This window comes from Lupinus angustifolius, chromosome LG01 (assembly GCF_001865875.1).
Source record: "Lupinus angustifolius cultivar Tanjil chromosome LG01, LupAngTanjil_v1.0, whole genome shotgun sequence".
Lineage (NCBI taxonomy): Eukaryota > Viridiplantae > Streptophyta > Magnoliopsida > Fabales > Fabaceae > Lupinus > Lupinus angustifolius.
In genome coordinates, this window is record NC_032009.1 from 18,575,682 (window position 1) to 18,590,336 (window position 14,655).

The window sequence follows — 14,655 nt, forward strand, 5'->3', positions numbered from 1 at the left end:
CCGACCACAAAAACTACCCAAATAACTCATCCTTCGACTATAGCTCCTCACGAGCAAGACAACCCTTCACCGAAACAATCATGTCTTCACCACTCCCTAAGCATCTAACTCATCCAAACAAAATTGACCAATATGATGGTACCACTAATTCGTAAGACCACATAGATGCCTTTGAGGTCTCTATGCTTTTCATGGGGCGACTGACCATATCATGTGCCAAGCCTTCCCTCTTACTCTCATTCTGAAACGCGCTGCCTTGTAGTGGTTTACACGACTGACATCAAATAGCATCGATCAGTAGACAACTCTTGTAAACGAGTTCAACATTCGGTTTACAACCATTAGAGAACAGCCTAGATCTTCCTATACCTTGTCCGACATACAACAGGGTTAACACGAACCTCTCCGGGCATACCTAGATGGGTTGAACATGGAGGCCGTGAAAGTCCGCACCTTAAGTCCACAGGTGACAATACATATTTTGGTGACATGATTGCAAGATGACCACTTTAGGTAGGAATTGGCCAAGTACTCAGACCTGACCATGGAAGACCTCTAGTCAAAGGCCCAACAGTTTATTAACCTAGAAGAAATTCAACCAGCCCACCAATCTTCCGAGCAAAGAGAATACCAACCCCCCTCATGGGAAGCCAAACGACCAAAAACCCATGAACATCCCTGAGATGACCCACCCCGACCACCCAAAAAACAAAAATACTCTACCTACACTTCCCTCAATACTAGTCGCACCAGGATACTGCAAGAAGTCATGACTACTAATCTGGTCCAGTTCCATAAGCCCAACCCGAGGAGAAAGCTAAGGACCCAAGACCGGTCCAAATACTGTGATTTCTACACCTTTTTCGGGCATGTTATAGAAGAGTGTACCCAACTTTGGGACATTGTTGAAGATTTAATTCAATCTGGCCATTTACAACACTTTATTGCTAAGGCAACTCGGCAGGGATGATTGCCACCATCATGTCGGCCCAATCCTTCTAGGAGACGCCCCCCAATCAATAGGAACGCCTTCCGAATATGGACTGTAGAGACATGTATTGTCCTAGTAATCACCGACAAAGGAGTCCAATGGACATTAATACCATATCAGGAGGATTTGCCACATGAGGCACCTACAAGGCAGCCTAGAAGAGGTATGTTCGGGAAGTTATGCAGACAACTGTCCAGAATCCTCGCCAACAGTATGAGAATAGGGTGGCACCCCCGATCTTCTTCGATGACCGTGATTATGAAGGTCTCATTCGCGTTCATGATGATCCCCTCGTCATCACCGCCAAGATGAATAACAAAAAGGTCGGAAGTTGTTCGTCGATCAAGGCAGTTTAGCAGATATTATGTTCCAAGACTTGTTCGTCAAGATGGAGTTGAAAGATCGAGACTTACTACCTTATGATGGTCAGCTTTTCGGTTTCACAAGGCAAGGCATCACTCCTTGCAAGTATATGGAGACCTAACTTACCATTGGGGAGCAACCCTTAACCCAGAAAATCCAAGTAAATTTTTTGGTTATTGATTGTAATTCAGCCTACAATGCTATCCTCGACCGACCAACACTGAACCATCTTGAAGTAGTGGTCTCCACTCCATATTTATGCATAAAATTTCTCTCGTCTGATCTTCGAGTGTGCACTGTCAAAGGAGACCAACACAACACCAAAAGCTGCTACTAGATGAGTCTCCACCTAAGTCAGACATCAAAGTAAGCACCTCCCTTGGTGAAAAGACAAAGGGCATGCACATGGTTGAGTTAGACGCTAGGACAGACGAAGGTGAGTTCCGACCTCAGCTTGAGGGGGAAAAGGCTTCTCTACAACTTGGGCCAACAAAAGAGAATTTGGTATACATTAGCAGCACCCTCACCGAGACTCAAAAGTCAAGGTTAGTCATATGCTTAGAGGTCAACAAAGATATTTTTGCTTGGTAGGCTGCAGTTATGCTAGGGATTGACCCCTCAATCATTTGCCACCGATTAGCCATCCACCCAGGGCCAAAGCCAATAGCCCAAAAAGGAGGAAGATGGGAACCGAAAGAACAACCAAAGTTACTCAGAAAATCTCTGTACTCTTGGAAGACGGTTTTATCTAGGAAATTGCTTATACCACCTGACTTTCCAATGTAGTACTGGTTAAGACACCATTAGGGAAATGTCGGATATGTGTGGACTACACGGACCTGAAAAAAGTATACCCCAATTATCCATATCCTCTCCCTAACATTGATCATTTAGTGGACAATTCCTCTAGCTATCAATATTTGTCATTCATAGACGCTTATTCTGGGTACAATCAAATACCCATGTATCCGCCAGATCAAGACAAGACAACCTTCATCACACCTAAGACTGCATATTGCTACACAGTCATGCCTTTTGGGTTGAAAACACAGGGGCCACATATCAGAGGATGATAAATAGTGTTTTCAGGGATCAGATCGGGAAGCATATGGAGGTCTTCATGGACGATATGATTTCCAAGAGCCTACCTATAGAAGACCATGTCTCTATTCTAGAAGCCATCTTCAAGTGGCTGCGTATGTTTAATATGCGCCTCAATCAGGAAAAATGTACTTTTGGGGTTAAAGCCGAGAAGTTATTTGGTTTCTTGCTCACATACCGGGTATAGAGGCCAATTTGGCGAAATGTCAAGCTCTTATAGATATGTGAAGTCTTTGCTCAGTCAAAGAGGTTCAACAGTTGAATGGGCAATTGGCAGCGTTATCCAGATTCCTCCCTGCATCCACCAAACATTCCATCCCACTCTTTCAACTTCTCAAGAAAAGCAAAACATTTTACTAGTCGAATGATTGTGAGAAGGCCTTCTAGATCTTCAAACAATATTTAGCCACTCCCCTAGTACTCTCCAAGTCAGAACCTGCCAAAACACTATATGTCTACTTGGTCGTAACTGATGAAGCTGTGGCAACCGCCCTGGTCAGAGAAAGTGAAGAGGACCAGAATCTAGTTTACTTTACAAGCAAAGCTTTGCAGGTCCCGAGCTCATATACCAAAAGATGGAAAAGTTCGCCTATGCACTCTTGATAGCGACAAGGCGGCTACGATAGTATTTTTTGTCCCACCCTATGGTGGTTAGAACAAATCAACCAATTCGACAAATCTTGCATAAACCAGAGCTGGCCGAGCGAATGATCTCTTGGTCCGTTGAACTCTCACAGTTTGATATTCGGTATGAGCATAAGACGGATATAAAGAGTCAAGTCTTATCAGATTTCGTTGCCGAGCTGACCACCCAACCGGAAAACTCTGGGCAGATCTAGACAATTTATGTGGACGGGTCGTCCAATCCTCGAGGCAGTGGAACTGGTATCTTGCTGGATAATGGTCAAGGTGTGACCATTGAACATTCACTAATCTTCACCTTTTCCACATCAAACAACCAAGCCAAGTACAAAGCCTGCATAGCTAGTTTGTAGTTAGCCAGAGAGATCGGTGCATAAAAGGTAGCTATTTGTAGTGATTCCCAACTCGCCGTCTCACAGATAACAGGCACCTATCAAACAAAAGACACGCTGCTGGGAAATTACTTAGCAAAGGTTAAAGAGCTCATGGCTAAGTTTGAAGCAGCCTCCATCCAACATGTCCTGAGAGAGCAGAATGTTCGAGTATATATCTTGTCCTAGTTGGCTAGTACAAAGAGTCAAGGTAATAACAAGTTGGTGGTTCAAGGGACAATTCTAAGACATAGTGTCATGGCTGTTGAACAAATACACATCCCGAATGACTGGACCAGCCACATCATCAGATACTTACTGAATGACGACCTTCCCACTGACCAGAAAGAGAAGTAGAGATTCATGCGGCACAGTTCATGGTTTACAATAGTGCAAGGACATGTGGAATTTGTCGGTGGCATGGCAGGTGGAATGCCAGCTCACATTAATGGTGAGTCAGATGTGCCTTAATGGTGAGTTAGATGTGCATTAATGGTGAGTCATGGGCATTAATGATACTTGTAGTGGGTTCGGCCCGCCCCTGGCGGGTGAGCGAGGGATGCTTATTTTGGATGTGTGCTCGGGACGGGCTTGGAACAACCCAAAATTATCTGAGGTGGAATACTATTCAAATATATTTCTTTTTGAAAATGCAGTCAATTTTTCAAATGATCTAAAATTCATGTATCCATCTTCAAACATCTAAATTTCACATAGCATTTAATATGAATCCCATCTAACATTTAAGGCATTGGACCAAATCATATATAACATGCCATTACCAATGTTAATGATGGTGAAACTAATATGATAGTTGAAATTTGAGTATAAAAGAAATGATTAAGATAACACCTAAATTCAAATTCCGACAGTTATACAGTTTCCTATCTTCATTAGAAAGTCTCGACAAAGTATAGATTCTCAAAATGTCTCATCAAGCATAATAGGTGGGTGATTCAGACCATTTTTTTATACTACCGATGATATTCTTTCACCTTTTGGTACGTAACTAATCCTTTTGGGGTGTGTGATTGATTATCCCTCCTAACAAGTGTCATTCATATGAATCGAACTATTTACATTTTGATCATTTTGGGATCTAGTCGGACTTTACATCACTAGACTAATGTCTTTATACATTATTGAATTAATTTGAGTCTGAACAAAATTAATTAAAGGCATCATCATTACGTACCCAAGCAAGGAAAAGAAAGAGGAAAGGGAAAGTAGGAAGGGGAGGAAAACTTTTGAAGCCTCTCTTTGTGTAAAGCAACATTACCCAGAGCCCTCAAAAGTTTTCATATTTTATCCATAAGATTAATGATTTTTTGAGTCATCATTGACATGTGTTCATAACACTTTGACTTTTTAATCCAATTATAGACTATGATTATGGCCCTTTAATCATGTTGCTAAAGCCTATAATTTATTTATTACAGAGAGAAAAAAAATGTATATACTGACAATTTAAATTTTTTACACTGTCACTGCATCATCCATCATTCATTTTCAATTCATTGATTTTTCAGAAAAAATAATCCGAATGAACGATAAATGATACAGTAACACTGTAAAGATTGTCATTGCATAGATTTAATATTCTTTATTATATACATGAAACTTAGAAGTTCCTATAGTTAACTGTCTCCTCAATCTCATCATAATCACTTTTTAGAAGTTTAATTATCCTTAAAATTTAAAAAGCCGTGTGTAAGTATCTCATTAATTTATTTGGCTCCTAATTCCTTTCCTAATAAACCTATCTAGTTAGATTATTCATACTTTCTAGTTGTAAATTTTGACATCATAAGATGATGAAAAATGAGTCAATTTCCAATTAAAAGTGGCTTCTCAAGCTACTCTCAACCACAAGAGAATGCATTTATAATACACATTCTTCTCTTTATATTGAAGATTAAAGAATTCATTGATTTGTCTTGAATATTTCTTCAATGGGTTTACATTCTTTAATCCATCAGGAAAGTAATAGATCCAAAATAGAAAGACTCCCAAAAAGTGTGTTAGTTCACATGTTACTTCTTCTAAGTGGTTAGAAAAATATTTTATTATTAAAAACGACATCACTTTTATAGGCCAAAAAATTGTCAACTATTTTGATGGAAACCAAATCACTAAGTTAAATAGCATGGTTTAATATATAGAGCTTTTATTTTATACCTAACAATTATATCAAAATTTATGCTAACCTAACAGGCACTCTTAGATATTGGTTAAGAAAGTAAAAGAAATAATTTTATCTTGGGAAAATTATAAAAATTTAAAACTAAAAAATTTAGATTTTCAATACAAATTTTTCCTCAGTATATTTCTCACCTAATATCTACCTTTGAATACTCTTTAACATTATTTTTTATGTGCATTATACTGGTACAATTTTCCAAATTAAGATGGATTAGACAACAAAATTATGTGTTTGTCCTTAAAGTGTCACTTCTATAATGGGTTTGTCCTTAAAGTGTCACTTCTATAATGGGTTTGTTTGTGGTTTCTTCCTTTGTACTCACTTAAATGCTGTAATAAATGAATAAGTTGTTTCTAGGATTGAAACCGATGACCAATTACTAAGAACATTTGTAATATATTATGTTCATATTTAAGATACCATATATGTATGTGTGATTAAATACACTTTTCAATAGAATGGAAAGTGCTTTTGACAATTAAGATTTTGTCATCTAATTGGTAAAACTTAAGAGGTAGTAAGGTAAAATAATGAAATAAATAAGCAAACTAAGATCTAATGTAATATCATAATACAACATGTGATCTTCCAAATGAAAAAAAATAAAAAAGATGGGTTTTTAACAAATATTGAAGATTATAAGATAAAATAATCACTTAATGATTCTAGGTCTATTAGCTTGTGCTTTTGATCTAGTGCGGTTAACCTTCTTTGGGACTTCAGTAGTTAAAGCATACATCTTCACAGCAAATAATTCCTCAGGGAATCCTTTCTGATCCTGATATAACACAAATGCAGCATAAGAAACATAAGAGACAAGGTGAGACAAAAGAGTCTCACATTACAAGTACTTATCCAAGAGAAATGAATATATATGACATTGACACAAGTGTCAGTGTACAAGACTCTTATCTAGTGAAATATGGGAGGATAGATATATGCAGTCTAGACTGTACCGACCGGTTCAACTAGAAAACCAGTGAACTGGTCCACATACCAATACGGTGCAACAATTATATTGGTCATACTATTATGTTGGCTAAAACCGATCATATCGACCAGTTTTCAATTGAACCATATCAGTCATAGCAGCCGATTTTCATTTAAAAATAGTTTTTTTAATGAAAGTGTCTTAATTATTATCTTCTTTATTAATTTTTCAACATTAATCTTATATAATATATATATATATATATATAACTTCACCGATACGTTTCACCAATTAAACTGTTATACCAATACTGTGACTTGTTAGATGACATGTACAATCTTAATACTAGAGGACCAAGTATATTAGATCATCACCATAAAGGATATTAGATAATTATTGTTTTGATTTTTCTGTTTATTACCTTCAATGCAAGGGCTGATAAATACCTTCCAGCTGATATATTAAAAAATAAAATGATTTCATCATGAATGATTAAAAAGGTTATTATACATATAAGGGATTTATTTTATCTCACAATTAATTCATACAAATCCCAAAAATTAAGATTATAAATAATTCAAAATCACCAAGAGGCTGTATCTGTTTGTTTCTAAAAATATAAAAATTAGAATGCAAGAGAATATATCATACATAAAGAATCCTTGTCGTCTGTACCGGAGATTGAGGAACTTAAAAGGGCGGCCCATTGCACGAGACTCCCACCTAGTGGGATCTGGGAAGGGTATGTGTATGCAGTTTTACCACTGCAAGTGAAGAGACTGTTTCCAGGATTTGAACTCATGACATCCAGGTTGCAAGGCAATAATCCTTACCGTTGCGCCGAAACACACCCTCTAGCCTCAGCATTGGGCGGGCACATTTAGCTTTTCATATGAATAAAGCAATGATTTACCTTTAATTTGTAAACATGCAATCCACATCTAGAGAAGAGTGTTTTGAAGTATGAATCAGATCTTGTAATACTCCTATCTTCATTATCAAGCACAAATCCTGTATAAGGCATATAGCAGGAAATCATATTCAAAACATGAAGTAAACCTCTACTTAAACTCAATTGTTGCTCTAATTCCATCTACAATACATTCACCTGCACCTTCTCCATACATGGCAAATACGGAGCAGAGCCGTGGAAAATATTTTTCTTCATAACCTTGCTCAGGATTTGCCATGTTCGGAGAAGATAGGTGCACGTGAATTTAAAGTTGAAGACGGTATAATATTAGAAGTATAGGTGTCTGAAAATGTCTCGTAAACCAAATATTTTTTGTGTGTGCCAAAGGTGTCTCGTAGCTGATAGCCAGAGACTGAACCCCCTTTCGAGACATAGAGATCACTAAAATAAGTTTTGTCTGTATCCCCAACGGGGATGAACACCCGACATTATAGTTAATGAACCCGGTTATTTACTAACTATGTTGGACCTTGTTGGTCAGATAAAATGCATCAAAATCAATGATTCAGTGAGACTGGAAAAACAGAAATGCATCAAAGAGCATCATAGTACCAGATCTGGCAATATTCTCCTTCAGGACAAACATTCCACCTGGTTTGAGGCCAGCCTGTAGTAATTTATGTATTTGTCAGTGCCATCAGAGTAAGTACACAGGACGGAAGTGAAAAAACAGCAATGGTAGGCAAATATAAATGATTGACTCGAAGTCTCGAACAATCGGCTTAGACGTGTAAGTAGCTCGAGTCCAACAAAACCATAATAAAGTTAGTTACAAATTTAAACAAACTCATGTATAAGGATAAAACATCGCTGCTAAAAATCTTCAGTCCTTGAATTGAGGTCAACATGATTTGACAATAAACCAGTATTTTATAAAAGTAAAGTCACTACGTCGGGGAATTTCTTAATTAGATACTGCAGCAAATATCAATGCTGACAGAAAAAGAAGAATTTTATTCATGGATTAAAGCGTGAATATAAATTTTTTATCACTGCGATCCAAGAGTGGCTAACAAAACCATCATTCAAAAAAATAGACCAAGAAGTCAACACGCTGATAAGTAAAAAAGACGGCCCAGTGGACGAGGCTCCCACCTAGTGGGGTCTACGAGTAGATATACACAACCTTACCCTCATAAGCAAAGAGGTTGTTTTCAGGATTTGAAGTCATGACCTCCAGATCACAAGGCAAACAAACTTACCATTGCGACGAGGCTCACAAGAAATGAAAGTTGAAAAATGTAAGTATGGCAATTAAAAAAGGCTAAAATACAAGCAACCATCAGGGAGAGCTAACAAGAAATGAAAATTGCGAGTTGATTGCATACTGTGATGCTGATTATGCCGGTGAACATGATACAAGTCGATTTACAACTAGGTATTTATTTAGTCTGAGCTCATGATCCATTTCATGGTGTAGTAAAAGACAACCAATGGTACCATTGTCAAAAACTGAAGCATATTGAGCGGCAGCTTGGTCCATTTCATAATGGCTACAAGAACTTTAGAAAAATCTGCTTCAACCAACAGATTATACTATATCTTTGTAAAGTAATGTCCAATTAGCAATTTGTTTGGCTGAGAACATGATGTTTCATGGTCGCACTAAACATGAAGTCCGAAACCACTTTGTACGTGAAAAAGTGTTCGGGGAAATACAAGAATGGAGTTTTTCAACATTAATGATCAATGGCCGATATTTTTACCAAAGGACTCAGTGGTCTGAAGTTTGAAGAGTTTAGAAGACAGTTCGGTGTGAGCAGATAAGAGAATAATAATTGAGGGGAGTGTTAAAGTAAGAGTTATTTTTTTATTTCAAGTTTGTAATATATAACCAAATAAGAGGATAAGCTTGACGTCATAGTAAGGTTGTTGCTTAGTGACCAGACGTCACGAGTTCAAATCTTGGAAACAGCCTTTCCGCTTGCCGGAGTAAGACTGTATACATCTATCCTCTCTAGACCCTACTAAGGGGAAGCCTCGTACACTAGGCCACCCTTTTAATATATAACCAAATATACAAGGTCAGTTTGCTATATTAAGAATATACAGAATGTGCAATCAATTGTCAACTTGTCTGAATGTAACAAATGAAACATGCATCACTATATAAATGCACTAACTTTTAATCCAAAGAGTTTATCATTATGAATAATGCTTTTGCCTACCACTTTTATTCTAAAGTAAAGTAAAATATATGACAAACGCGGCCAAAAATAACAATTTCAACCATAGGAGACACACCGAATAATCAATGAAGTAGATTACTTCATCAATCATGTCATTAGACATTGTGATTCTAAAGAATTGCTATATGAATAAAGATATCAACAAAAGAAAGTACAAATTACCTTCGCCCGGTTAAAAAATGAAACAAAATCATCATCTGTAAGATGCCCAATGCACCATTGGACCCATATTATATCATATCTTCCGGCATCTGGTGTGAAGTCCTAAAAAAGGAAAGCAAGATGTATTCAATAACATCACTGAAAAATAGACCAAAGTTTTGAAATAATTATTAAAGCCGAGAGAAGTATTAGACATGATCATGATTATCAAGAATGTGTTTGGATTAGTGGTAATAAATAAGATTATTTCAATAATTGATTATATTCATCATTAATTACTGCTATAATCAATTAGAATATAACCAGTTGTATGTTCATATATGTTTGCTTAAAAATTATTTTAGATAATCTATTTTGTTTGTATTGTGTAAAAAAAATTACTTTCATATAATAAATTACAAAAATAGTTATTTGTTTGCTAGTTAACTCTATACAGGGGTGAAATGAGAAAATGTGATTGACATGTAAATAATCAAACAATTTTTTTCATATAAGCTTCAAACTTTTAGCTTATCTGAAAAATCGGTTTTTCCTTTAAAAGGTTTGGCAAGTCCTATTAAATCGGAAACAGTTTTTTCTTGGGATTTAATCTTTTTCCCAAAAATGCTGCAAATGTGCCAATGGCCACAAAATACATAATTACTTATTTATTTTCGGAGCAGTCAGAGATGTAGGGAGAGGGAGAAAGCACTGAATTTGTCAGTGCCTTATATAAGGCCCCCACTTAGTAAGGTCTGAGGAGGGTAGATAGATGTATGCAGCCTTACCCCTGCAAGTGGAGAGGTTGTTTCCGGATTTAAACTTATAACTTCATGGTCACTAAACAACAACCTTACCGTTGCGTCAAATAACCATGGCATACATCTATTTTAATGATAAATATCAATTTTTAGATAGTTATTTACTTGTCAAATGTGAGAGTTCATAAAAGTGAAACATACACCAAGATTTGTCGGGTTAAACTTTTATTGTCCAATAACAGCCATAAAATATAGAAAGAAAAGTGTTAAAAAAACTTATCCATAACATAAAGGTCCATTTAAAGGTTGAACCATTGAAGTAACTTATGTAATTATAAAGAAAATCTAGTTTTACTATTTCAAGCAAAAACATTAACAAAACTTGGACTCCTCAACTCTAAAGTGCACGAATTCGTACTACAGTCTACAGCCGACTCTCATGCAATTTAATCAGTACAACTTTATACGTATTAAGTAGTTATACACGATGGACACATAAAGGGTCAAACATATATATACATTGAATCAGAAAAAGACTTTAACTCTCTCCAAAATGTTATATTAGTTGTTGTTACTATTGTTGTTGCTTAATAGTTAATACCATGTGGAAACTATGAATAACCTTATTCTTATTTACTCATACTCCGCACTATATTATTGTCTTATATCACCTCAGCCATCTATGATCTAACATGGCATATACATTTAGGTAAAGTAGACAAACCTGAAGTGGCACACAATAGAAATTAACTGCTCTGTGCAGATCTGAATTCGTTTGATATCCGAGAGCCAGAGTTTCCCGCGCGGCCTCTAAGAAATGTGATACTGGCTCAAGGAGATCAACCTGGATTTTAGGACAAACAAGAGAAAATAAAAGATGATTAATTAATTTTAAATATCTATAAAACATCAAGAATGGAAGCAGCCTCTCAGCTTGTGGGGGTAAGGCTGCGTACACCTACCCTCCCTGGACCCCACTAAGTGGGAGCCTCGTGCACTAGGCTGCCCTTTTATCTATAAAACATGAAGAATGGAAATGAGGTATAATAAATCTGGAGGAGAATAAAAATAAATTAGACACATTGAGAGAAAAAAATGCAAGGCAGTTGATGATGGTCTCACTAAGTGGAGTCAGCTAAATAGATCGAACGACACTATAATGGTCTATTATAAATCATGTTCGATGTCCTCAAAAAAGACATCTAAATATAAATCCATTGTAATGTCTTCCTCTCACTCTAACTCATGGGCTATCTCCCACTTGATCTATTCTTCTTATCGAGGCTTCTAATGGTTTGTAATTGAATGGGCAAACCACCTAAGGTGACATTTTACCATCTTTTCCTCAAGTGCTACCCTTACTTTCTCTCTAACAATATCATTCCTATTCCTATCGACATCCTCAACGATGCAAGACTGCAACACTGAGCTTATGCATTGTTGGCTTTTTACTACCCAACATTTAGTACAATAAAGCATTCAAGCATCACAAGAAGGATTGCATTGATACACCTTCCCACTCCATGACAATACACGGTACAATCCAAGATTCCAAGCTAAGGTAGGCTTATACCTAGCAATAGTCTTGAAATTTATAAAACAGAGGCTTATAACAAAGGTTTTGAAAATAAATAGCTTGAGAATTCCCCAACGCTATTTGAGATCAAAATTAGGGTATGTGTTCAATTTTTAAGCAATGACAAGAGTAGTGCCACCAAAGTGCAACAATATGGTCAAAAACAGCTTCAATTTGGTACCTGAAATAGCTTGCTTCTAAAGTTCATTATATTTTTCATTACACTAGCACCGTGTTAGATAGAATGGAATAGCCTCATGATTCTACTACGTCTCCATTTAATTTCTTCTCACACTTTTCAATACTCTCCTAAGTGTGATGCTTTATTAACTTTTTATTAGAATTGAAGCACTAGCAACAATAACTTGAAATAAGCATCAGTTGATGAGTTATAAAACACCAAAAGATGCTTGGAGAGCTATAAAACATTGACACATGACTTTGTTGACATAATGTGTGACCAAAATCGAAGCTTGTACGACATATGCAGAAACACATATATTTAAAAGAATATTGGCTACAATAGAGTGAATTGTGAAGGTTTGTGTGTGTGGATTTACACTCAAAAGAGAATATACATATGAGGATAGTGAATATGACAAACCTCGTTGAAGTATCTTATTAACAAATTTTTGGTGACTCTGCCAATGCCTGAACCACAATCTGGAATTCAAGACAGTATAAAAAATCAACATTCAAAGCAGTTAACTTATTTCATTAAACAAAACCACAAACACACACTAGCCATCTATGCCAACAAATAAAAATAACAATTCAAACAAGCCTCTAAAAAAGGGCGGCTCAGTACACGAGACTCTCACTCAGTATGGTTTGGGGAGGATAAATGTACACAGCATTAACCCCACAAACAAAGAGGTTGTTTCCAAGATTTAAACCTATCACATCATGGTTACTGAGCAACAATTTTACCATTGCGCCAAGCTCTCCCCATACTAAAATCTAATTTCACTTGAAAAGTTACAAACTTCATAACTAAAAAAAGAGAGACAATGAATGAGTACCAAGAGCAACAAGTGGTTGGTGTCTATTATCAGAAGAAAAACGTTCAGACAAGAGAATCTTCAAAAAATCCTCACTGCAACTTATATCAGGTTCATTCACATTTGCAAAACCTCCCAATACTCCATCCACAGATGCATCAACACCCTGCTCTTACGAACAAGAACAAAAAAACCAAACTTTACAAAAACCCATTATTTGTAACCTCAAAATACAAACTTTACAACAACCTATTAATCATAACCTCAAAATACAAACTTGAGCGAAACCCAGTTTCAAAAAACTCAGAAAAAAACGAACCCAGTTCTATTTTGTGTAAGTTATGAAGAAAGTTATGAGTTTGAGAAAAAGGGTACCTCCCAATAAGTGACACCATCATTGTACCATTGAGACTTCTTGTTGGGGTCACCGGCGTGTTCCTTCCACATCTCACCGGCGGTATTGAATTCACGGCCATTGGAATCTACGCCGGCGATGTCCATGCAGCTTATTCTCCGGCTTGGAGGAGAATGATGAATAGAAGGAATAGTAAGCAGAGAATGAGAGGGGAACCAAGTTACCAAACTACACAACATAGTAATATTGGTAGAGCCCAAGTGGTTCATGATAAGGATCAAATTAACTACCCAAGTGGTTATGATGGGCCTTTGTGGTTGATTTAGATTTGGGCTTGTATTATTGTCTTCCCCTGCAAAAGTAACTTTGTCCTCAAGGGGTGGAAGATATTGGGCTAATTAGGTGTTGGAGGCCATCTTGGGATGTTGGGTCATGGAGATAAAATCCTAGAGGATAGTTTCATAGTGGGCTTGTGGATCTCCAAAAAAATTCCTTAAGAGAGACACGTGAGATATTAGATGTATTTGCATGTTGGCTGGAAGAGAAAGCTCATAAGTCACTCGACCGACTAGACAGTTCACTTGAAATGATCCAAAAAGGTAACATCATATATCTCTCTATCTACATGAACTTCCATTCTTTGTTGAGCATGTTGTAGGTTCTGTTTGAGTGTAGCTAACAATTGACCTATGGTGAGTAGGGAATCATTTATCTTTGAGTTTGTGCTCAAACTCGAAACATAGTCACATATTGTGGGTGGTGCACGATCATATAGAACCTCAAAAGGGGACAAACCAATGGAGGAGTGATTATTGGTGTTATACTTGTATTCTACCAAGGCTAAGTGCTAAAACCACTTTTTTTGGATGAGTGCGTGTGAAACAAAGGAGGTAAGTCTGTAGCCCGCGGTTAACTACCTTTGTGTGGCCATCAAATTATGGACAGTATGTTGTACTATAACATAGTGAGGTACCCAATAATTTGAAAAATTCTTTCCAAAAGAAACAAATAAAAAAATTGTCTTTGTCTTAAACTATTGGCTTAGGTACATCATGAA

The 14,655-nt window shown here is 36.7% G+C and overlaps 1 protein-coding gene across 1 annotated transcript; it reads right to left on the reverse strand.

Moving 5' to 3' along the window:
• LOC109350827 (alpha N-terminal protein methyltransferase 1) lies at window positions 6,192-13,819 on the reverse strand. The gene is made up of 8 exons (XM_019592139.1): window positions 13,619-13,819; window positions 13,265-13,409; window positions 12,847-12,905; window positions 11,391-11,510; window positions 9,927-10,028; window positions 8,128-8,182; window positions 7,516-7,613; window positions 6,192-6,449 (listed from the first exon to the last, which is right to left on the reverse strand). Exons 1-8 carry the CDS (start codon window positions 13,742-13,744, stop codon window positions 6,324-6,326), a joined length of 831 nt encoding a protein of 276 aa, XP_019447684.1. The 5' UTR covers window positions 13,745-13,819; the 3' UTR covers window positions 6,192-6,323.

Excerpts from the sequence above, each read along its gene's own strand:
- LOC109350827 (XM_019592139.1), bottom strand. The coding sequence starts at position 13,744 with ATGGACATCGCCGGCGTAGATTCCAATGGCCGTGAATTCAATACCGCC. Across the intron at positions 12,906-13,264 it reads CCAACCACTTGTTGCTCTTG|ATTGTGGTTCAGGCATTGGC; the intron begins GTACTCATTCAT and ends CTTGAATTCCAG. Across the intron at positions 8,183-9,926 it reads CATTTTTTAACCGGGCGAAG|GCTGGCCTCAAACCAGGTGG; the intron begins GTAATTTGTACT and ends AAATTACTACAG.